Consider the following 23,397-nt stretch of genomic DNA (forward strand, 5'->3'; position numbering starts at 1 on the left):
TTTTCACTCCCTAGCCTTCTCTGTCTCTCCATGTTTTCACTCCCTAGCCTTCTCTGTCTCTCCATGTTTTCACTCCCTAGCCTTCTCTGTCTCTCCATGTTTTCACTCCATAGCCTTCTCTCTCTCTCCATGTTTTCACTCCCTAGCCTTCTCTCTCTCTCTCTCTCCATGTTTTCACTCCCTAGCCTTCTCTGTCTCTCCATGTTTTCACTCCCTAGCCTTCTCTGTCTCTCCATGTTTTCACTCCCTAGCCTTCTCTGTCTCACCATGTTTTCACTCCCTAGCCTTCTCTCTCTCTCTCTCCATGTTTTCACTCCCTAGCCTTCTCTGTCTCTCCATGTTTTCACTCCCTAGCCTTCTCTGTCTCTCCATGTTTTCACTCCCTAGCCTTCTCTGTATCTCCATGTTTTCACTCCCTAGCCTTCTCTGTCTCTCCATGTTTTCACTCCCTAGCCTTCTCTGTCTCACCATGTTTTCACTCCCTAGCCTTCTCTGTCTCTCCATGTTTTCACTCCCTTGCCTTCTCTGTCTCTCCATGTTTTCACTCCCTAGCCTTCTCTGTCTCTCCATGTTTTCACTCCCTAGCCTTCTCTGTCTCTCCATGTTTTCACTCCCTAGCCTTCTCTGTCTCTCCATGTTTTCACTCCCTAGCCTTCTCTGTCTCTCCATGTTTTCACTCCCTAGCCTTCTCTGTCTCTCCATGTTTTCACTCCCTAGCCTTCTCTGTCTCTCCATATTTTCACTCCCTAGCCTTCTCTGTCCCTCCATGTTTTCACTCCCTAGCCTTCTCTGTCTCACCATGTTTTCACTCCCTAGCCTTTTCTCTCTCCATGTTTTCACTCCCTAGCCTTCTCTGTCTCTCCATGTTTTCACTCCCTAGCCTTCTCTGTCTCACCATGTTTTCACTCCCTAGCCTTGCCTTCTCTGTCTCACCATGTTTTCACTCACTAGCTTTTTCTCTTTCTCTCCATGTTTTCACTCCCAATCCTTTTCTCTCACTCTCCATGTTTTCACTCCATAACCTTTTATGTCTCTCCATGTTTTCACTCCCTAGCCTTCTCTGTCTCTCCATGTTTTCACTCCCTAGCCTTCTCGGTCTCTCCATGTTTTCACTCACTAGCCTTTTCTCTTTCTCTCCATGTTTTCACTCCCTAGCCTTCTCTCTCTCTCTCTCCATGTTTTCACTCCCTAGCCTTCTCTGTCTCTCCATGTTTTCACTCCCTAGCCTTCTCTGTCTCTCCATGTTTTCACTCCCTAGCCTTCTCTGTCTCTCCATGTTTTCACTCCCTAGCCTTCTCTCTCTCTCTCTCCATGTTTTCACTCCCTAGCCTTCTCTGTCTCACCATGTTTTCACTCCCTAGCCTTCTCTGTCTCTCCATGTTTTCACTCCCTAGCCTTCTCTGTCTCTCCATGTTTTCACTCCCTAGCCTTCTCTGTCTCTCCATGTTTTCACTCCCTAGCCTTCTCTGTCTCTCCATGTTTTCACTCCCTAGCCTTCTCTGTCTCTCCATGTTTTCACTCCCTAGCCTTCTCTGTCTCTCCATGTTTTCACTCCCTAGCCTTCTCTGTCTCTCCATGTTTTCACTCCATAGCCTTCTCTCTCTCTCTCCATGTTTTCACTCCCTAGCCTTCTCTCTCTCTCTCTCCATGTTTTCACTCCCTAGCCTTCTCTGTCTCTCCATGTTTTCACTCCCTAGCCTTTTCTCTCTCTCTCCATGTTTTCACTCCATAGCCTTTTCTGTCTCGCCATGTTTTCACTCCCTAGCCTTCTCTGTCTCTCCATGTTTTCACTCCCTAGCCTTCTCTGTCTCTCCATGTTTTCACTCCCTAGCCTTCTCTGTCTCTCCATGTTTTCACTCCCTAGCCTTTTCTGTCTCTCCATGTATTCACTCCCTAGCCTTCTCTGTCTCTCCATGTTTTCACTCCCTAGCCTTCTCTGTCTCTCCATGTTTTCACTCCCTAGCCTTCTCTGTCTCTCCATGTTTTCACTCCCTAGCCTTCTCTGTCTCTCCATGTTTTCACTCCCTTGCCTTCTCTGTCTCTCCATGTTTTCACTCCCTAGCCTTCTCTGTCTCACCATGTTTTCACTCCCTAGCCTTCTCTGTCTCACCATGTTTTCACTCACTAGCTTTTTCTCTTTCTCTCCATGTTTTCACTCCCAATCCTTTTCTCTCTCTCTCCATGTTTTCACTCCATAACCTTTTCTGTCTCTCCATGTTTTCACTCCCTAGCCTTCTCTGTCTCTCCATGTTTTCACTCCCTAGCCTTCTCGGTCTCTCCATGTTTTCACTCACTAGCCTTCTCTTTCTCTCCATGTTTTCACTCCCTAGCCTTTTCTCTCTCTCTCCATGTTTTCACTCCCTAGCCTTCTCTGTCTCTCCATGTTTTCACTCCCTAGCCTTCTCTGTCTCTCCATGTTTTCACTCCCTAGCCTTCTCTGTCTCTCCATGTTTTCACTCCCTAGCCTTCTCTGTCTCTCCATGTTTTCACTCCCTAGCCTTCTCTGTCTCTCCATGTTTTCACTCCCTAGCCTTCTCTGTCTCTCCACGTTTTCACTCCATAGCCTTATCCCTCTCTCTCCATGTTTTCACTCCCTAGCCTTCTCTCTCTCTCTCTCCATGTTTTCACTCCCTAGCCTTCTCTGTCTCTCCATGTTTTCACTCCCTAGCCTTCTCTGTCTCTCCATGTTTTCACTCCCTAGCCTTCTCTGTCTCTCCATGTTTTCACTCCCTAGCCTTCTTTCTCTCTCTCTCCATGTTTTCACTCCCTAGCCTTCTCTGTCTCACCATGTTTTCACTCCCTAGCCTTCTCTGTCTCTCCATGTTTTCACTCTCTAGCCTTCTCTGTCTCTCCATGTTTTCACTCCCTAGCCTTCTCTGTCTCTCCATGTTTTCACTCCCTAGCCTTCTCTGTCTCTCCATGTTTTCACTCCCTAGCCTTCTCTGTCTCTCCATGTTTTCACTCCCTAGCCTTCTCTGTCTCTCCATGTTTTCACTCCCTAGCCTTCTCTGTCTCTCCATGTTTTCACTCCATAGCCTTCTCTCTCTCTCTCCATGTTTTCACTCCCTAGCCTTCTCTCTCTCTCTCTCTCTCCATGTTTTCACTCCCTAGCCTTCTCTGTCTCTCCATGTTTTCACTCCCTAGCCTTTTCTCTCTCTCTCCATGTTTTCACTCCATAGCCTTTTCTGTCTCGCCATGTTTTCACTCCCTAGCCTTCTCTGTCTCTCCATGTTTTCACTCCCTAGCCTTCTCTGTCTCTCCATGTTTTCACTCCCTAGCCTTCTCTGTCTCTCCATGTTTTCACTCCCTAGCCTTTTCTGTCTCTCCATGTATTCACTCCCTAGCCTTCTCTGTCTCTCCATGTTTTCACTCCCTAGCCTTCTCTGTCTCTCCATGTTTTCACTCCCTAGCCTTCTCTGTCTCTCCATGTTTTCACTCCCTAGCCTTCTCTGTCTCTCCATGTTTTCACTCCCTTGCCTTCTCTGTCTCTCCATGTTTTCACTCCATAGCCTTCTCTCTCTCTCCATGTTTTCACTCCCTAGCCTTCTCTCTCTCTCTCTCTCCATGTTTTCACTCCCTAGCCTTCTCTGTCTCTCCATGTTTTCACTCCCTAGCCTTTTCTGTCTCTCCATGTTTTCACTCCCTAGCCTTCTCTGTCTCACCATGTTTTCACTCCCTAGCCTTCTCTCTCTCTCTCTCCATGTTTTCACTCCCTATCCTTCTCTGTCACTCCATGTTTTCACTCCCTAGCCTTCTCTGTCTCTCCATGTTTTCACTCCCTAGCCTTCTCTGTCTCTCCATGTTTTCACTCCCTAGCCTTCTCTGTCTCTCCATGTTTTCACTCCCTAGCCTTCTCTGTCTCACCATGTTTTCACTCCCTAGCCTTCTCTGTCTCTCCATGTTTTCACTCCCTAGCCTTCTCTGTCTCTCCATGTTTTCACTCCCTAGCCTTCTCTGTCTCTCCATGTTTTCACTCCCTAGCCTTCTCTGTCTCTCCATGTTTTCACTCCCTAGCCTTCTCTGTCTCTCCATGTTTTCACTCCCTAGCCTTCTCTGTCTCTCCATGTTTTCACTCCCTAGCCTTCTCTGTCTCTCCATGTTTTCACTCCCTAGCCTTCTCTGTCTCTCCATATTTTCACTCCCTAGCCTTCTCTGTCTCTCCATGTTTTCACTCCCTAGCCTTCTCTGTCTCACCATGTTTTCACTCCCTAGCCTTTTCTCTCTCCATGTTTTCACTCCCTAGCCTTCTCTGTCTCTCCATGTTTTCACTCCCTAGCCTTCTCTGTCTCACCATGTTTTCACTCCCTAGCCTTCTCTGTCTCACCATGTTTTCACTCACTAGCCTTTTCTCTTTCTCTCCATGTTTTCACTCCCAATCCTTTTCTCTCTCTCTCCATGTTTTCACTCCATAACCTTTTCTGTCTCTCCATGTTTTCACTCCCTAGCCTTCTCTGTCTCTCCATGTTTTCACTCCCTAGCCTTCTCTGTCTCTCCATGTTTTCACTCCCTAGCCTTCTTTGTCTCACCATGTTTTCACTCACTAGCCTTTTCTCTTTCTCTCCATGTTTTCACTCCCTAGCCTTTTCTCTCTCTCTCCATGTTTTCACTCCATAACCTTTTCTGTCTCTCCATGTTTTCACTCCCTAGCCTTCTCTGTCTCTCCATGTTTTCACTCCCTAGCCTTCTCTTTCTCTCCATGTTTTCACTCCCTAGCCTTCTCTGTCTCTCCATGTTTTCACTCCCTAGCCTTCTCTGTCTCTCCATGTTTTCACTCCCTAGCCTTCTCTGTCTCTCCATGTTTTCACTCCATAGCCTTCTCCCTCTCTCTCCATGTTTTCACTCCCTAGCCTTCTCTGTCTCACCATGTTTTCACTCCCTAGCCTTCTCTGTCTCTCCATGTTTTCACTCCCTAGCCTTCTCTGTCTCTCTATGTTTTCACTCCCTAGCCTTCTCTGTCTCTCCATGTTTTCACTCCCTAGCCTTCTCTGTCTCTCCATGTTTTCACTCCCTAGCCTTCTCTGTCTCTCCATGTTTTCACTCCCTAGCCTTCTCTGTCTCTCCATGTTTTCACTCCCTAGCCTTCTCTGTCTCTCCATGTTTTCACTCCATAGCCTTCTCTCTCTCTCTCCATGTTTTCACTCCCTAGCCTTCTCTCTCTCTCTCTACATGTTTTCACTCCCTAGCCTTCTCTGTCTCTCCATGTTTTCACTCCCTAGCCTTCTCTGTCTCACCATGTTTTCACTCCCTAGCCTTTTCTCTCTCCATGTTTTCACTCCCTAGCCTTCTCTGTCTCTCCATGTTTTCACTCCCTAGCCTTCTCTGTCTCACCATGTTTTCACTCCCTAGCCTTCTCTGTCTCACCATGTTTTCACTCACTAGCCTTTTCTCTTTCTCTCCATGTTTTCACTCCCAATCCTTTTCTCTCTCTCTCCATGTTTTCACTCCATAACCTTTTCTGTCTCACCATGTTTTCACTCCCTAGCCTTCTCTGTCTCACCATGTTTTCACTCACTAGCCTTTTCTCTTTCTCTCCATGTTTTCACTCCCAATCCTTTTCTCTCTCTCCATGTTTTCACTCCATAACCTTTTCTGTCTCTCCATGTTTTCACTCCCTAGCCTTCTCTGTCTCTCCATGTTTTCACTCCCTAGCCTTCTCTGTCTCTCCATGTTTTCACTCCCTAGCCTTCTCTGTCTCACCATGTTTTCACTCACTAGCCTTTTCTCTTTCTCTCCATGTTTTCACTACCTAGCCTTTTCTCTCTCTCTCCATGTTTTCACTCCATAACCTTTTCTGTCTCTCCATGTTTTCACTCCCTAGCCTTCTCTGTCTCTCCATGTTTTCACTCCCTAGCCTTCTCTGTCTCTCCATGTTTTCACTCCCTAGCCTTCTCTGTCTCTCCATGTTTTCACTCCCTAGCCTTCTCTGTCTCTCCATGTTTTCACTCCCTAGCCTTCTCTTTCTCTCCATGTTTTCACTCCATAGCCTTCTCCCTCTCTCTCCATGTTTTCACTCCCTAGCCTTCTCTCTCTCTCTCTCCATGTTTTCACTCCCTAGCCTTCTCTGTCTCTCCATGTTTTCACTCCCTAGCCTTCTCTGTCTCTCCATGTTTTCACTCCCTAGCCTTCTCTGTCTCTCCATGTTTTCACTCCCTAGCCTTCTCTCTCTCTCTCTCCATGTTTTCACTCCCTAGCCTTCTCTGTCTCACCATGTTTTCACTCCCTAGCCTTCTCTGTCTCTCCATGTTTTCACTCCCTATCCTTCTCTGTCTCTCCATGTTTTCACTCCCTAGCTTTCTCTGTCTCTCCATGTTTTCACTCCCTAGCCTTCTCTGTCTCTCCATGTTTTCACTCCCTAGCCTTCTCTGTCTCTCCATGTTTTCACTCCCTAGCCTTCTCTGTCTCTCCATATTTTCACTCCCTAGCCTTCTCTGTCTCTCCATGTTTTCACTCCCTAGCCTTCTCTGTCTCACCATGTTTTCACTCCCTAGCCTTTTCTCTCTCCATGTTTTCACTCCCTAGCCTTCTCTGTCTCTCCATGTTTTCACTCCCTAGCCTTCTCTGTCTCACCATGTTTTCACTCCCTAGCCTTCTCTGTCTCACCATGTTTTCACTCACTAGCCTTTTCTCTTTCTCTCCATGTTTTCACTCCCAATCCTTTTCTCTCTCTCTCCATGTTTTCACTCCATAACCTTTTCTGTCTCTCCATGTTTTCACTCCCTAGCCTTCTCTGTCTCTCCATGTTTTCACTCCCTAGCCTTCTCTGTCTCTCCATGTTTTCACTCCCTAGCCTTCTTTGTCTCACCATGTTTTCACTCACTAGCCTTTTCTCTTTCTCTCCATGTTTTCACTCCCTAGCCTTTTCTCTCTCTCTCCATGTTTTCACTCCATAACCTTTTCTGTCTCTCCATGTTTTCACTCCCTAGCCTTCTCTGTCTCTCCATGTTTTCACTCCCTAGCCTTCTCTTTCTCTCCATGTTTTCACTCCCTAGCCTTCTCTGTCTCTCCATGTTTTCACTCCCTAGCCTTCTCTGTCTCTCCATGTTTTCACTCCCTAGCCTTCTCTGTCTCTCCATGTTTTCACTCCATAGCCTTCTCCCTCTCTCTCCATGTTTTCACTCCCTAGCCTTCTCTGTCTCACCATGTTTTCACTCCCTAGCCTTCTCTGTCTCTCCATGTTTTCACTCCCTAGCCTTCTCTGTCTCTCTATGTTTTCACTCCCTAGCCTTCTCTGTCTCTCCATGTTTTCACTCCCTAGCCTTCTCTGTCTCTCCATGTTTTCACTCCCTAGCCTTCTCTGTCTCTCCATGTTTTCACTCCCTAGCCTTCTCTGTCTCTCCATGTTTTCACTCCCTAGCCTTCTCTGTCTCTCCATGTTTTCACTCCATAGCCTTCTCTCTCTCTCTCCATGTTTTCACTCCCTAGCCTTCTCTCTCTCTCTCTACATGTTTTCACTCCCTAGCCTTCTCTGTCTCTCCATGTTTTCACTCCCTAGCCTTCTCTGTCTCACCATGTTTTCACTCCCTAGCCTTTTCTCTCTCCATGTTTTCACTCCCTAGCCTTCTCTGTCTCTCCATGTTTTCACTCCCTAGCCTTCTCTGTCTCACCATGTTTTCACTCCCTAGCCTTCTCTGTCTCACCATGTTTTCACTCACTAGCCTTTTCTCTTTCTCTCCATGTTTTCACTCCCAATCCTTTTCTCTCTCTCTCCATGTTTTCACTCCATAACCTTTTCTGTCTCACCATGTTTTCACTCCCTAGCCTTCTCTGTCTCACCATGTTTTCACTCACTAGCCTTTTCTCTTTCTCTCCATGTTTTCACTCCCAATCCTTTTCTCTCTCTCCATGTTTTCACTCCATAACCTTTTCTGTCTCTCCATGTTTTCACTCCCTAGCCTTCTCTGTCTCTCCATGTTTTCACTCCCTAGCCTTCTCTGTCTCTCCATGTTTTCACTCCCTAGCCTTCTCTGTCTCACCATGTTTTCACTCACTAGCCTTTTCTCTTTCTCTCCATGTTTTCACTACCTAGCCTTTTCTCTCTCTCTCCATGTTTTCACTCCATAACCTTTTCTGTCTCTCCATGTTTTCACTCCCTAGCCTTCTCTGTCTCTCCATGTTTTCACTCCCTAGCCTTCTCTGTCTCTCCATGTTTTCACTCCCTAGCCTTCTCTGTCTCTCCATGTTTTCACTCCCTAGCCTTCTCTGTCTCTCCATGTTTTCACTCCCTAGCCTTCTCTTTCTCTCCATGTTTTCACTCCATAGCCTTCTCCCTCTCTCTCCATGTTTTCACTCCCTAGCCTTCTCTCTCTCTCTCTCCATGTTTTCACTCCCTAGCCTTCTCTGTCTCTCCATGTTTTCACTCCCTAGCCTTCTCTGTCTCTCCATGTTTTCACTCCCTAGCCTTCTCTGTCTCTCCATGTTTTCACTCCCTAGCCTTCTCTCTCTCTCTCTCCATGTTTTCACTCCCTAGCCTTCTCTGTCTCACCATGTTTTCACTCCCTAGCCTTCTCTGTCTCTCCATGTTTTCACTCCCTATCCTTCTCTGTCTCTCCATGTTTTCACTCCCTAGCTTTCTCTGTCTCTCCATGTTTTCACTCCCTAGCCTTCTCTGTCTCTCCATGTTTTCACTCCCTAGCCTTCTCTGTCTCTCCATGTTTTCATTCCCTAGCCTTCTCTGTCTCTCCATGTTTTCACTCCCTAGCCTTCTCTGTCTCTCCATGTTTTCACTCCATAGCCTTCTCTCTCTCTCTCCATGTTTTCACTCCCTAGCCTTCTCTCTCTCTCTCTCCATGTTTTCACTCCCTAGCCTTCTCTGTCTCTCCATGTTTTCACTCCCTAGCCTTCTCTGTCTCTCCATGTTTTCACTCCCTAGCCTTCTCTGTCTCTCCATGTTTTCACTCCCTAGCCTTCTCTGTCTCTCCATGTTTTCACTCCCTAGCCTTTTCTGTCTCTCCATGTTTTCACTCCCTAGCCTTCTCTCTCTCTCCATGTTTTCACTCCCTAGTCTTATCTGTCTCTCCATGTTTTCACTCCCTAGCCTTCTCTCTCTCTCTCTCCATGTTTTCACTCCCTAGCCTTCTCTGTCTCTCCATGTTTTCACTCCCTAGCCTTCTCTGTCTCTCCATGTTTTCACTCCCTAGCCTTCTGTCTCTCCATGTTTTCACTCCCTAGCCTTCTCTGTCTCTCCATGTTTTCACTCCCTAGCCTTTTCTCTCTCTCCATGTTTTCACTCCCTAGCCTTCTCTGTCTCTCCATGTTTTCACTCCCTAGCCTTCTCTGTCTCTCCATGTTTTCACTCCCTAGCCTTCTCTGTTTCTCCATGTTTTCACTCCCTAGCCTTCTCTGTCTCTCCATGTTTTCACTCCCTAGCCTTTTCTCTCTCTCCATGTTTTCACTCCCTAGCCTTCTCTGTCTCTCCATGTTTTCACTCCCTAGCCTTTCTCTCTCTCCATGTTTTCACTCCGTAGCCTTCTCTATCTCTCCATGTTTTCACTCCCTAGCCTTCTCTGTCTCTCCATGTTTTCACTCCCTAGCCTTCTCTGTCTCTCCATGTTTTCACTCCCTAGCCTTCTCTGTCTCTCCATGTTTTCACTCCCTAGCCTTCTCTGTCTCTCCATGTTTTCACTCCCTAGCCTTCTCTGTCTCACCATGTTTTCACTCCCTAGCCTTCTCTGTCTCTCCATGTTTTCACTCCCTAGCCTTCTCTGTCTCTCCATGTTTTCACTCCCTAGCCTTCTCTGTCTCTCCATGTTTTCACTCCCTAGCCTTCTCTGTCTCTCCATGTTTTCACTCCCTAGCCTTCTCTGTCTCATCATGTTTTCACTCCCTAGCCTTCTCTGTCTCCATGTTTTCACTCTCCAGCCTTTTCTCTCTCCATGTTTTCACTCCCTAGCCTTTTCTCTCTCTATGTTTTCTCTCCCTAGCCTTCTCTTTCTCTCCATGTGTTCACTCCCTAGTCTTATCTGTCTCTCCATGTTTTCACTCCCTAGCCTTTTCTGTCTCTCCATGTTTTCACTCCCTAGCCTTCTCTGTCTCTCCATGTTTTCACTCCCTAGCCTTCTCTTTCTCTCCATGTGTTCACTCCATAGCCTTCTCTCTCTCTCCATGTTTTCACTCCCTAGCCTTCTCTGTCTCTCCATGTTTTCACTCCCTAGCCTTCTCTGTCTCTCCATGTTTTCACTCCCTAGCCTTCTCTCTCTCTCCATGTTTTCACTCCCTAGCCTTCTCTTTCTCTCCATGTGTTCACTCCCTAGTATTATCTGTCTCTCCATGTTTTCACTCCCTAGCCTTCTCTGTCTCTCCATGTTTTCACTCCCTAGCCTTCTCTGTCTCTCCATGTTTTCACTCCCTAGCCTTCTCTTTCTCTCCATGTTTTCACTCCCTAGCCTTCTCTTTCTCTCCATGTTTTCACTCCCTAGCCTTCTCTGTCTCTCCATGTTTTCACTCCCTAGCCTTCTCTGTCTCTCCATGTTTTCACTCCCTAGCCTTCTCTGTCTCTCCATGTTTTCACTCCCTAGCCTTTTCTCTCTCCATGTTTTCACTCCCTAGCCTTCTCTGTCTCTCCATGTTTTCACTCCATAGCCTTCTCTGTCTCTCCATGTTTTCACTCCCTAGCCTTCTCTGTCCGTGTTCCATTCCTTTTCCCCTTTTTCAGAAGAATCAATGGATACTAATCTGACGGGAATGTTGTTTTTCTCCTATGAGTTTCTAACTCTCTCCCTCTCTCCTGCTCCCTCCCTCCCTCCCTCCATATAGAGTCTGTGGACACTAAGCTGATGAACTTCAGTAACCTGCTGATGATGTACCAGGACCAGGGTGGCAGCCCGGACTCTAACGACGATGACGGCTCCAAACTCTCCATGTTGCCCCACCTGGCCGACCTGGTCAGCTACAGCATCCAGAAGGTCATTGGTTTCGCTAAGATGATCCCCGGTTTCAGGTGAGTGTGTGTGGGTTAATGGGTGGTTTGTGTGGATGGGTGGGCTGAGGAGGGTAAAGGGTGTATGTGTGTGTTTAGTTAAAGTATGTGATTTTTTAAATGTGTTGAACTGAATTTACAGCACATTTAAATACCAAAAATGTGTGCATGCGTGTGTGTGTGTGTATGTTTGTGTGTTTGTGTGGGCCTGCATGTGTATGTGTGTGTGTGTGTGTGTGTGTGTGTGTGTGTGTTTGTGTGGGCCTGCGTGTGTGTGTGTGTTTGTGCGGGCCTGCATGTGTGTGTGTTTGTGCGGGCCTGCATGTGTGTGTGTGTGTGTGTTTGTGCGTGCCTGCGTGTGTGTGTTTATGCGGGCCTGCATGTGTGTGTGTTTGTGCGGGCCTGCATGTGTGTGTTTGTGCGTGCCTGCATGTGTGTATGTGTGTGTGCGTGCCTGCATGTGTGTGTGTGTGTTTGTGCGTGCCTGCGTGTGTGTGTGTGTGTGGTTGTGTGTGCCTGCATATGTGTGTGTGTGTGGGTGTGTTTGTGCGGGCCTGTGTGTGTGTTTGTATGTGCCTGCTGGTGTGTTTGTGCATGTGCGTGTGCGTGTGTGTGTGTGTGTGTGTGTGCGTGTGTGTGTATGTGTGTGTGTGTGTGTGTGTGTGTGTGTGTGTGTGTGTGTTAGTGCATGTATGAAGTTTCCCTGAATTACAGGATTTCCAATAATCGATTCATGAAGTCTATTTGTCACGAATATAAATAAGGCCTTATTTGTGGGTTTACTCGTTTAACACTAGAAGTGCCGAGGCAGACATTTTGACTGCATTTGCAGGTTCAAATTGAAATATCTCAGCAATTTTTTAAGTCATGCCCCCTCCGTTCTTGACTTTTCCTGAATAAGTCTATTTAACAGAGGTATGCTGTTAGAAATTTGGTATCACAAATAGAATTTGTGTTACAGTTGAAGTCGGAAGTTTACATGCACTTAGGTTGGAGTCATTAAAACTTGTTTTTCAACCACTCCACCAATTTCTTGTTAACAAACTATAGTTTTGGCAAGTCGGTTAGGGCATCTACTTTGTACATGACACAAGTAATTTTTCCAACAACTGTTTAAAGACAGATTATTTCACTTATTATTCACTGTATCACAATTCCAGTGGGTCAGAAGTGTACATACACTAAGTTGACTGTGCCTTTAAACAGCTTGGAAAATTCCAGAAAATTATGTCATGGCTTTAGAAGCTTCTGATAGGCTAATTGACATCATATGAGTCAATTGGAGGTGTACCTGTGGATGTATTTCAAGGCCTACCTTCAAACTCAGTGCCTCTTTTCTTGACATCATGGGAAAATCAAAAGAAATCAGCCAAGACCTCAGAAAGAAAATTGTAGACCTCCACAAGTCTGGTTCATCCTTGGGAGCAATTTCCAAACGTCTGAAGGCACCACGTTCATCTGTACAAACAATAGTACGCAAGTATAAACACCATGGGACCACGCAACCATCATACTGCTCAGGAAGGAGACGTGTTCTGTCTCCTAGAGATGAACATATTTTGGCGTGAAAAGTGCAAATCAATCCCAGAACAACTGCAAAGGACCTTGTGAAGATGCTGGAGGTACAAAAGTATCTATATCCACAGTAAAACGAGCCCTATATTGACATAAACTGAAAGGCCGCTCAGCAAGGAAGAAGCCACTGCTCCAAAACCACCATAAAAAAAACCAGACTACGGTTTCCAACTGCACATGGTGACATAGATCATACTTTTTGGAGAAATGTCCTCTGGTCTGATGAAACAAAAATATAACTGTTTGGTCATAATGACCATTGTTATGTTTGGAAGAAAAAGGGGGAGGCTTGCAAGCCGAAGAACACCATCCCAACCGTGAACCACGTGGGTGGCAGCATCATGTTGTGGGGGTGCTTTGCTGTAGAAGGGACTGGTGCACTTCACAAAATAGATGGCATCATGAGGCAGGAAAATTATGTGGATATATTGAAGCAACTTCTCAAGACATCAGTCAGGAAGTTAAATCTTGGTTGCAAATGGGTCTTCCAAATGGACACTGACCTAAAGCATACTTCCAAAGTTTGGGCCCAAATTGGTTTAAGGACGTCAAAGTCAAGGTATTGGAGCCGCCATCACAAAGCCCTGACCTCAATTCTATAGAAATTCTGTGGTTAGATCTGAAAAAGCGTGTGCGAGCAAGGAGGCCTACAAACCTGACTCAGTTACACCAGCTCTGTCAGGAGGAATGGGCCAAAATTCCCCCAACTTATTGTGGGAAGCTTGTGGAAGGCTACCCGAAACGTTTGACCCAAGTTAAAACATTTAAAGGCAATGCTACCAAATACTAATTTGTGTATTTATGTAAGTGTATGTAAACTTCTGACCCACTGGGAGTGTGATGAAAGAAATACAAGCTGAAATAAGTCATTCTCTCTACTATTCTGACATTCCACATTCTTAAAATAAAGTGGTGATCCTAACTGACCTAAGATAGGACATTTTTAAGAGGATTAAATGTCAGGAATTGTGAAAAACTGAGTTTAAATGTATTTGACTAAACTTCTGACTTCAACTGTATATGCAGATTTAGGAGGATGTGTCATTTCTCTCAGTGCTCCAAAAAGTGACCTTTTCAAATAATCCTGCAAAGTCACATGCAGGTACGATGTTTTGATTTCTATATAGTTTCAGAAAGAGCAGATTCTGAGGTCTCCAAAACTCTTTCCTTTACCAAATAACTTTCAAAGTACACCGTTTCCAAGAATAACCTTTGCACACGGCAGAATAACCTGAGCACACGGCAGCCGATGGATTACAGTAACGTACACTAATGAAAATGCTATTGTGTTCTTTGAAATATATTTATGTTGCAGTCAAAATGGCTGCTCATTAATGGAGTACAGGGGGGTAGCGAGGCCCAGCAGTTTAAGTGTTAAGAGTCTGAGTGTTCCTTCACAGAAGGACAAGTGTGCCTACACATGCAATTATTTCTGTTATCTTTTGTTATCATCAGATGATATGTCATAAAGATTGATGTTTGACAGAGTAAAGTGGCAAAGTAAGGTCGAGGATACGGTCAGCCATTGTTAGTAATGTTCATGTAGGTCTTCTGATCGAAGAAGAGCATTGAGGCTTGTCAGTGCTGCACAATTATATAGCCATTATATAGTAATTGCTTCTCTCAGAATAAATATACATAATGAATGTCTTACTACAACTGATTCTTCAGTTGTATTACTTCATTGTTTATGTTTTTGCTGTCTTTGTCGTGCTTCAAAATATGTTTAAAACTAGTCCTTGCATCCATAGCTACGTTTATGCATTTGAGAGTGGTTATGTTTCTCCAGTACCAAGTGGCAGAGGCAGTCTGCAATTAAAGCTTGTGCCTTTAACATCACACCGAATATGTGATTGGTTGACGAGGTCAATGGTTATCATCGTATGTCATTAAAGAATTACGTTTACCCTGAAGTAATACAACAAAATGTTTCAATTCAATGTAGTCAAAACAACTGTATTTTATCCCTTGAGGGGCTATAATATCTCTTCAGAAGGGAAGGCCACTGAAGGGAAGGCCACAGAAGGGAAGGCCACTGAAGGGAAGGCCACTGAAGGGAAGGCCACTGAAGGGAAGGCCACTGAAGGGAAGGCTACAGAAGGGAAGGCTACTGAAGGGAAGGCCACTGAAGGGAAGGCCACAGAAGGGAAGGCTACAGAAGGGAAGGCTACTGAAGGGAAGGCCACTGAAGGGAAGGCCACTGAAGGGAAGGCCACTGAAGGGAAGGCCACTGAAGGGAAGGCCACTGAACACACCACATCAGCCATAACCAGTATGACATGTAAATCCTGCCGTGGGGATATGACAAACTTGGAAACTCGTAACTTTTGCCATGCTGGATATGTCATAGGTTTCTTGGGAAACATCTTTGATTGCTTTCTTTTGCCCCACGACGTAAGGGCTCTGTTGTTGTACAGGGTTTACTCTTGTGGAGTTTGTCGACGGGGGCCATCACTCAGTGTCACAGAGGCCAGGGATAGGGCACGTCCAGACTAGCTATGGCTTGTCTTTCCAGACCATCACCATTCCCTTCTCTCCTCTCTCTTGGGATGATGATGATGGATGCTACCGGATTAACTCTGGAGTGTTTACACATGTATGATCTGATATCTAAGCTTTGAAACCACCCAAAGTGTGTGTGTGGTGTGCTTGTGTGTGTGTGCATAATATTGTATGTGTGTGTGAGGGTGTACAGTCGTGGCCAGAAGTTTTGAGAATGACACAAATATACATTTTCACAAAGTCTGCTGCTTCAGTGTCTTTAGATATTTTCATCAGATGTTACTATGGAATACTGAAGTATAATTACAAGCATTTCATAAGTGTCATAATCAATGCTTGGAGTTTGTCAGAATTTGTGGGTTTTTGTTTGTCTACCCGCCTCTTGAAGTTCTCAATGGGATTAAGGTTTGGGGAGTTTCCTGACCATGGACCCAAAATATCGATGTTCTGTTCCCCGAGCCACTTAGTTATCACTTTTGCCTTATGGCAAGGTGCTCCATCATGCTGGAAAAGGCATTGTTCATCACCAAACTGTTCCTGGATGGTTGGGAGAAGTTGCTCTCGGAGGATGTGTTGGTACCATTCTTTATTCATGGCTGTGTTCTTAGGCAAAATTGTGAGTGAGCCCACTCCCTTGGCTGAGAAGCAACCCCACACATGAATGGTCTCAGGATGCTTTACTGTTGTCATGACACAGGACTGATGGTAGCGCTCACCTTGTCTTCTCCGGACACGCTTTTTTCCAGATGCCCCAAACAATCGGAAAGGGGATTCATCAGGGAAAATGACTTTACCCCAGTCCTCAGCAGTCCAATCCCTGTAACTTTTGCAGAATATCAGTCTGTCCCTGATGTTTTTCCTGGAGAGAAGTGGCGTCTTTGCTGCCCTTCTTGACACCAGGCCATCCTCCAAAAGTCTTCGCCTCACAGTGCGTGCAGATGCACTCACACCTGCCTGCTGCCATTCCTGAGCAAGCTCTGTACTGGTGGTGCCCCGATCCCGCAGCTGAATCAACTTTAGGAGACGTTGTGAAGCCTTCTTCACAACAATTGAACCGCTCTCCTTGAAGTTCTTGATGATCCGATAAAGGGTTGATTTAGGTGCAATCTTACTGGCAGCAGTATCCTTGCCTGTGAAGCTCTTTTTGTGCAAAGCAATGATGACGGCACATGTTTCAGGTAACCTTGCAGGTAACCATGATTGACAGAGGAAGAACAATGATTCCAAGCACCACCCTCCTTTTCAAGCTACCAGTCTGTTATTAGAACTCAATTAGCATGACAGAGTGATCTCCAGCCTCGTCTTCGTCAACACTCACGTCTGTGTTAACGAGAGAATCACTGACATGATGTCAGCTGGTCCTTTTGTGGCAAGGCTGAAATGCAGTGGAAATGTTTTGGGGGGATTCAGTTCATTTGCATGGCAAAGAGAGACTTTGCAATTCATTGCAATTCATCTGATCACTCTTCATAACATTCTGGAGTATATGCAAATTGGCATCATACAAACTGAGGCAGCAGACTTTGTGAAAATGTATATTTGTGTCATTCTCAAAACTTTTGGCCACGACTGTACATGCGTGAGATACAGTGCCTTACAAAGCCCAGACAACTATTTATCTCGATTGCACAACACAAGCGCTCAAACCAATCGACATGCACTCAGTATCCAGTTTATAAGGTACAACCATCTAGTAGCAGGTCGGACCCCCCTTTGCCTTCAGAAGAACCTGAATTCTTCGGGGCATGGATTCTACTAGGTGTGGCATTCAAACATTGCTCATTTGGGATCAAGGGACCTAACTTGTGCCAGGAACACACTCCCCACACCATTACACCACCACCAGCTTGTACTGTTGACACCAGGCAGGATAGCGTCATGGACTCATGCTGCTTGCTCCAAATCCTGACTCTGCCATCAGCATGACGCAACAGGTACCGGGATTTGTCGGACTAGGCAATGTGTTTCCCCTCCTCAATGTGCCCACTGGAGCCGCTTCTTCTTGTTTTTAGCTGATAGGAATTGAACCGGGTGTGGTCGTCTGCTGCAATAGCCCATCCCTGACAATGACCGACGAGTTGTGTGTTCCGAGATGCAATTCTGCACACCATTTTTGTACTGCTCCTGTATTTTGTGGCCCACCTGTTAGCTTGCACGATTCTTGCCATTCTCCTTCGACCTCTTTCATCAACTAACTGTTTTCGCCCCTAGGACTGCCGCTGACTGGATGTTTTTTTGTTTGTCGCACCATTATCGGTAAATCCTAGACACCGTTGTGCGTGAAAATCCCAGCAGGCTCGGCATTTCTAAGATACTGGAACAGGGGCGCTTGGCACCTACGATCATACCACACTCAAAGTTGCTTAGGTCACTAGTTTTGCCCATTCTAACGTTCAATCAAACAGTAACTGAACAGTCTCCTAAATTAAAAAATCTATAACCTTATCCTTTAAACCTTTGTCTGATCATAACCGGACCGTAAGCCCACTGTTTATGGCCACTGTCAAACGGGATTCATTTATTTTCATAGGGGCCATCTTTCTGGGCCACGTTCATTAAGTACCAAACAGAAGAAACGGACTGAAACAGGGAGGGGGACTACCTGAACTTGTCCAATGAGAAACATTTGTTTAGCTTTGTTTGCTACGGTGTACACTAATGAATACACCCCTGGTTGTAATCCTTCCAGGGAGCTGACGGCTGAGGACCAGATCGCCCTGCTCAAGTCAAGCGCCATCGAGGTGATCATGCTGCGCTCAAACCAGTCCTTCAACCTGGAGGATATGTCCTGGAGCTGTGGTGGGCCCGACTTCAAGTACTGCGTCAACGACGTCACTAAAGGTAAGACTGAGGCAGGCTAACACACACACCCTTTCCAACCATCGATGTTGCTGAAGGTGAGTGGAAAAGGATAACACATACAGGTGCATACACACAACACACACAGATACACCTTTTCCAACTAGTAGTACGTACTCTAAAACGCTAAGACACTTGGGCAGCAGAGCCAGTCGGACCCATCCACAGACCCCCAAGGCTTTCATTTGCTTTTCAAACAAGCCCAGGGTATTTTTACAGATCAACCAAAGAATATCACTCCTGACCTAGACTCTCTCACAAAGCATCTAGTGCAGCGTTCCCCAATCTCAGTCCTGGGGACCCCAATGTGTGCGACTTTTATTTTTTGCCCTAACACTTCACAGCTGATTCAAATGATCAAAGCTTGATGATTAGTTGATTATGTGAAATCAATATTAATTATTATTATTTTATTATCTTTTGGTATTTGTTTTGTTAGTCCATTGTTGATATATTCCCAAAATGTTTTGTATGTCAGCAATCAAGTTTTCATGATATATAACTTTCAGAATAAAGAAATATAGTCAATCATATGATGCAAAAACACTCCAATCTCTTTCATAAGTTCTTTAAACAATAACAGCTAAATTACAAACATTTCAGAAAATGTATATATAGGGTTTTGGAAATAAACTCTTCAAATAGAGATGATCAATAGTTACCAATTAAACAATTGATAACACATAAGCATACCTTTTGGTTGTGAAGTTAGCAGCCTCCTTTCCAGTTTCTGGATCATAACAAAGGAAAAAAGGTGTTTATGATCCAGAAATTACAAACAGGAGGCCTGTTTCTTTATCTATCAATTAACACCTAACTAAAGTGAACTATATGTTTCCATCCATAACGCTATATCATGTATGATTTCCTGTTAATACATTTCTCATCTCATGAAACCACACAAATGCTTAGTTAGGGAAACCATATATCAACAGTGATTAATTAGCTGGGCCCTTGTTATATTCACATTCGCATTACAGTCATTTAGCAGGCCCTCTTGTCCAGAGAGACTTACAGGAGCAATTAGGGTTACTGACCCAATTTCTTAACCACTAGCCTAACTGCCATTATCTAGGAGTGCTGATTTAGAATCAGTTTAAATCATAATGAATGAGAGAGCTGATCCTGGATCCTACTCTGAGATGACAATCACTGTTTGCTGAAAATAATCACTGTTAGCTTAAAATAATCACTGTTAGCTGATAACAATCACTGTTAGCTTAAAATAATCACTGTTAGCTGATAACAATCACTGTTAGCTTAAAATAATCACTGTTAGCTTAAAATAATCACTGTTAGCTGATAACAATCACTGTTAGCTGATAACAATCACTGTTAGCTAATAACAATCACTGTTAGCTTAAAATAATCACTGTTAGCTGATAACAATCACTGTTAGCTTAAAATAATCACTGTTAGCTGATAACAATCACTGTTAGCTAATAACAATCACTGTTAGCTTAAAATAATCACTGTTAGCTGATAACAATCACTGTTAGCTTAAAATAATCACTGTTAGCTGATAACAATCACTGTTAGCTTAAAATAATCACTGTTAGCTTAAAATAATCACTGTTAGCTGATAACAATCACTGTTATCTTAAAATAATCACTGTTAGCGGATAACAATCACTGTTAGCTTAAAATAATCACTGTTAGCTGATAACAATCACTGTTAGCTTAAAATAATCCCTGTTAGCTGATAACAATCACTGTTATCTTAAAATAATCACTGTTAGCTGATAACAATCACTGTTAGCTTAAAATAATCACTGTTAGCTTAAAATAATCACTGTTAGCTGATAACAATCACTGTTAGCTTAAAATAATCACTGTTAGCTGATAACAATCACTGTTAGCTTAAAATAATCACTGTTAGCTGATAACAATCACTGTTAGCTGATAACAATCACTGTTAGCTGATAACAATCACTGTTAGCTGATAATAATCACTGTTCGTATACATAGACATATGATATATCACACACATGATATACAGTGCCTTCAGAAAATATTCAGATCCCTTGACTTTTTCCACATGTTGTTACGTTACAGCCTTATTCTAAAATGGATTAAATAGTTTTTTCCCTCATCAATCTACACACAATACCAATACCTGAAGCCACTCCTCCTTTGTCTTGGCTGTGTGCTTAGGTTCGTTGTCCTGTTGGAAGGTGAACCTTCGCCCCAGTCTGAGGTCTTGAGCACTCTGGAGCAGGATCTCTCTGTACTTTGCTCCATTAATCTTTGCCTCAATCCGGACTAGTCTCCCAGTCCCCCCCACTGAAAAACATCCCCACAGTATGATGCTGCCACCACCATGTTTCACAGTAGGGATGGTCCCAAGTTTCCTCCAGACGTGACGCTTGGCATTCAGGCCAGAGAATCTTGTATCTCATGGTCTGAGGTGCCTTTTGGCAAATTCCAAGCGGGCTGTCTTGAGCCTTTTACTGAGGAGTGGCTTCCGTCTGACCACTCTACCATAAAAGCCTGATTGGTGGAGTGCTGCAGAGATTTTTTTTCATCTGGAAGGTTCTCCCATCTCCACAGAGGAACTCTAGAGCTCTGTTAAAGTGACTATCGGGTTCTTGTTCACCTCCCTGACCAAGGCCCTTCTCCCCCGATTGCTCAGTTTGGCCGGGTGGCCAGCTCTAGGAAGAGTCTTGGTGGTTCCAAACTTCTTCCATTTAAGAATGTGGGAGGCCAATGTGTTCTTGGGGACCTTCAATGCTGCAGAAATGTTTTTCTGTCTCGGAGCTCTACTGACAATTCATTGGACCTCATGGCTTGGTTATGTACTCTGACATGCACTGTCAACTGTGGGACCTTATATAGACAGGTGTGTGCCTTTCCAAATCATGTCCAATCAATTGAATTTACTAGAGATGGACTCCAATCAAGAAACATTTCAAGGATGATCAATGGAAATAAGGATGCACCTGAGCTCAATTTCGACTCTCATGGCAAAGGGTCTGAATACTTATGTAAATAAGGTATATCTATAAACCTTTTTCCCGCTTTGCCATCATGGGGTGTTGTGTATAAATGCTGAGTATTTTTATTTATTTAATCAATTTTAGAATAAGGCTGTAACGTAACAAAATATGGAAAAAGTCAAGGGGTCTGAATTCTTTCTGAAGGCACCGTACAGTACATAGTATAATGTGAATACATGTCTTATCTCGTGAAACCACACATCCTTAGGTTTAGGCAAGTATATAAAGATATATATTGTGATTGCTATCTGATCTGATCAACGTGTATTTGTGTGTGTGTATGTATGGGTTGCCTCCTGCAGCGGGCCACACTCTGGAGCTGCTGGAGCCCCTGGTTAAATTCCAGGTGGGCCTTAAGAAACTCAACCTCCACGAGGAGGAACATGTGCTACTCATGGCCATCTGCCTCCTCTCCCCAGGTACACACTGTGTGTGTGTGTGTGTGTGTGTGTGTGTGTGTGTGTGTGTGTGTGTGTGTGTGTGTGTGTGTCATGAATTGTTTATGTGAGGATCAGTTCTCTTGTGGTGGGTGTTCTTGTGTGTCTGTGCTGAAGTCAACACACTCCAGTCTCAGTGGCAGCTTACGCATGTGTGTGTGAGTGTGTATCTTGTCCATTTATTTTTGTCAGTGGGGTTGATGATAACGTGTGCGTATACATGCATGGCGTGCCTGTGTTTGCACATGACATGGTATGAATCGATTTTGAATATTTGTGTGTATGTAGATTTCCCATTTACCGTTGGCTAAAATCTACATTCAAGTATGGCATGCCTGTTTTTGTACGTGACATAATATTAGCCTAATTGATGTATTTTGTCATGAAACCACACATATGCTTAGTTTTAGGTATAAGGATAACACACACTTTTTCTCATGGCTATGGGCTTTAAAGTCTTACCAGCCATATCTACTCCCTTCCTTCAAATGTAAACACTGTCTTGTCAAGACTTACCAGCCATGTCTACTCCCTTCCTTCAAATGTAAACACTGTCTTGTCAAGACTTACCAGCCATGTCTACTCCCTTCCTTCAAATGTAAACACTGTCTTGTCAAGTCTTACCAGCCATGTCTACTCCCTTCCTTCCAATGTAAACACTGTCTTGTCAAGACTTACCAGCCATGTCTACTCCCTTCCTTCCAATGTAAACACTGTCTTGTCAAGTCTTACCAGCCATGTCTACTCCCTTCCTTCCAATGTAAACACTGTCTTGTCAAGTCTTACCAGCCATGTCTACTCCCTTCCTTCCAATGTAAACACTGTCTTGTATGGTGCTGGAGATGATGAATATGACGTTCAAAAGGGATGAAGTGTCCCTTTGAAGTCTTACCGCCTATGTCCTCCCTCCATTCACATAATAGACACTGTGGTGCTGGAGATGAGACATAAAGTTTTAACATCTGTGTCTTCCTCCCTGCAGACCGTCCTGGCGTGCAGGACCACGGGCGCATCGAGGCACTGCAGGACCGTCTGTCGGAGACGCTGCAGGCCTACATCCGGCTGCACCACCCAGGCGGCCGCCTGGTGTACGCTAGGATGATCCAGAAGCTGGCGGACCTGCGCAGCCTGAACGAGGAGCACTCCAAGCAGTACCGCTCGCTGTCCTTCCAGCCAGAGCACAGCATGCAGCTCACCCCGCTGGTGCTGGAGGTGTTCGGCAGCGAGGTCTCCTAAATTAACACATTTTGGTGATCTTTGACCTTTCATGGAGGTGGAGAGGTGGACGAAAGGTCATAGGAGGGGTGGGAGGAGGGTATGAGGTGGGAGCTATAGGAACGTGGTTAGACGTGTTATGGATGGTGTCAGTGTTAGTTTGTGAGGAGAGATTGAGGGAGGGAGATGGTGTGGGGGTCGGGGGTTGGGGGGGTGGTTGGGTGCAAGGGGGGATATGGAAGTGTGTGTGTTAGGAATTCCCCTGCCCTGCCCTGTGTGTGTGTGTGTGTGTGTGTGTGTGTGTGTGTGTGTGTGTGTGTGTGTGTGTGTGTGTGTGTGTGTGTGTGTGTGTGTGTGTACCTTCGGTAGGTCAGACGCAGCGACCTGAGACTGGGTACATGTTCCAGCTGTTGACTGGCACATGCAAAATGATGGCAATTGAATGATACAAACAGCAGAATTTACTTCAGAACCATACATACATGGAAATTCTGCTTATATTTGACATGTACGCTTACCTTCGTATTGAAGGGACAGTATATTGAAAAACACTATTGCATCTTGTATACCGGTATATACAGTGCATTGTGTGCTTTTTGTGCGTGTCATGCAAGTGCTGCTTTATGCATGGCAGTGTATGATTACACACAGTCACACAAGCCTACTCACTCACTAATACAGTCAGTCATTACGTTGGAGCTACCTCTGATTTTGTTTTGTTTTTGTATTCACAAATACCTTTCTGTTCACAAATACACAGCATAGAACCTTAAAAATGCATGAGGACATTTAAATCCAGGATAGCTATTTGATGCTAGAGCGTCACAAGGGCAAGAACAGTACCAGTAAAGCATTTCCATTTGTTTCTCTCATCCTCTTGTTATTCTGCTCAGTCGCT

At 44.8% G+C, this 23,397-nt stretch overlaps 1 protein-coding gene across 9 annotated transcripts in view; it reads left to right on the plus strand.

Annotated features, from left to right (window-relative positions):
• The window catches only part of LOC110528497 (vitamin D3 receptor B), a 163,106-nt gene that overhangs the window by 129,747 nt on the left and 9,962 nt on the right, over positions 1 to 23,397 (plus strand). For all 9 annotated transcript variants that reach the window (XM_090241861.1, XM_036984078.2, XM_090241862.1 and 6 more), the window contains 4 exons: positions 10,753 to 10,936; positions 17,682 to 17,833; positions 21,150 to 21,266; positions 22,267 to 22,511. In XM_090241861.1, the coding sequence (XP_090097987.1) occupies positions 10,753 to 10,936; positions 17,682 to 17,833; positions 21,150 to 21,266; positions 22,267 to 22,511 (698 nt within the window). The remainder of the gene's footprint in view (positions 1 to 10,752; positions 10,937 to 17,681; positions 17,834 to 21,149; positions 21,267 to 22,266; positions 22,512 to 23,397) is intronic.

Source organism: Oncorhynchus mykiss, chromosome 7 (assembly GCF_057628025.1).
Source record: "Oncorhynchus mykiss isolate SJ-2025 chromosome 7, ASM5762802v1, whole genome shotgun sequence".
Taxonomy (NCBI): Eukaryota; Metazoa; Chordata; class Actinopteri; order Salmoniformes; family Salmonidae; genus Oncorhynchus; species Oncorhynchus mykiss.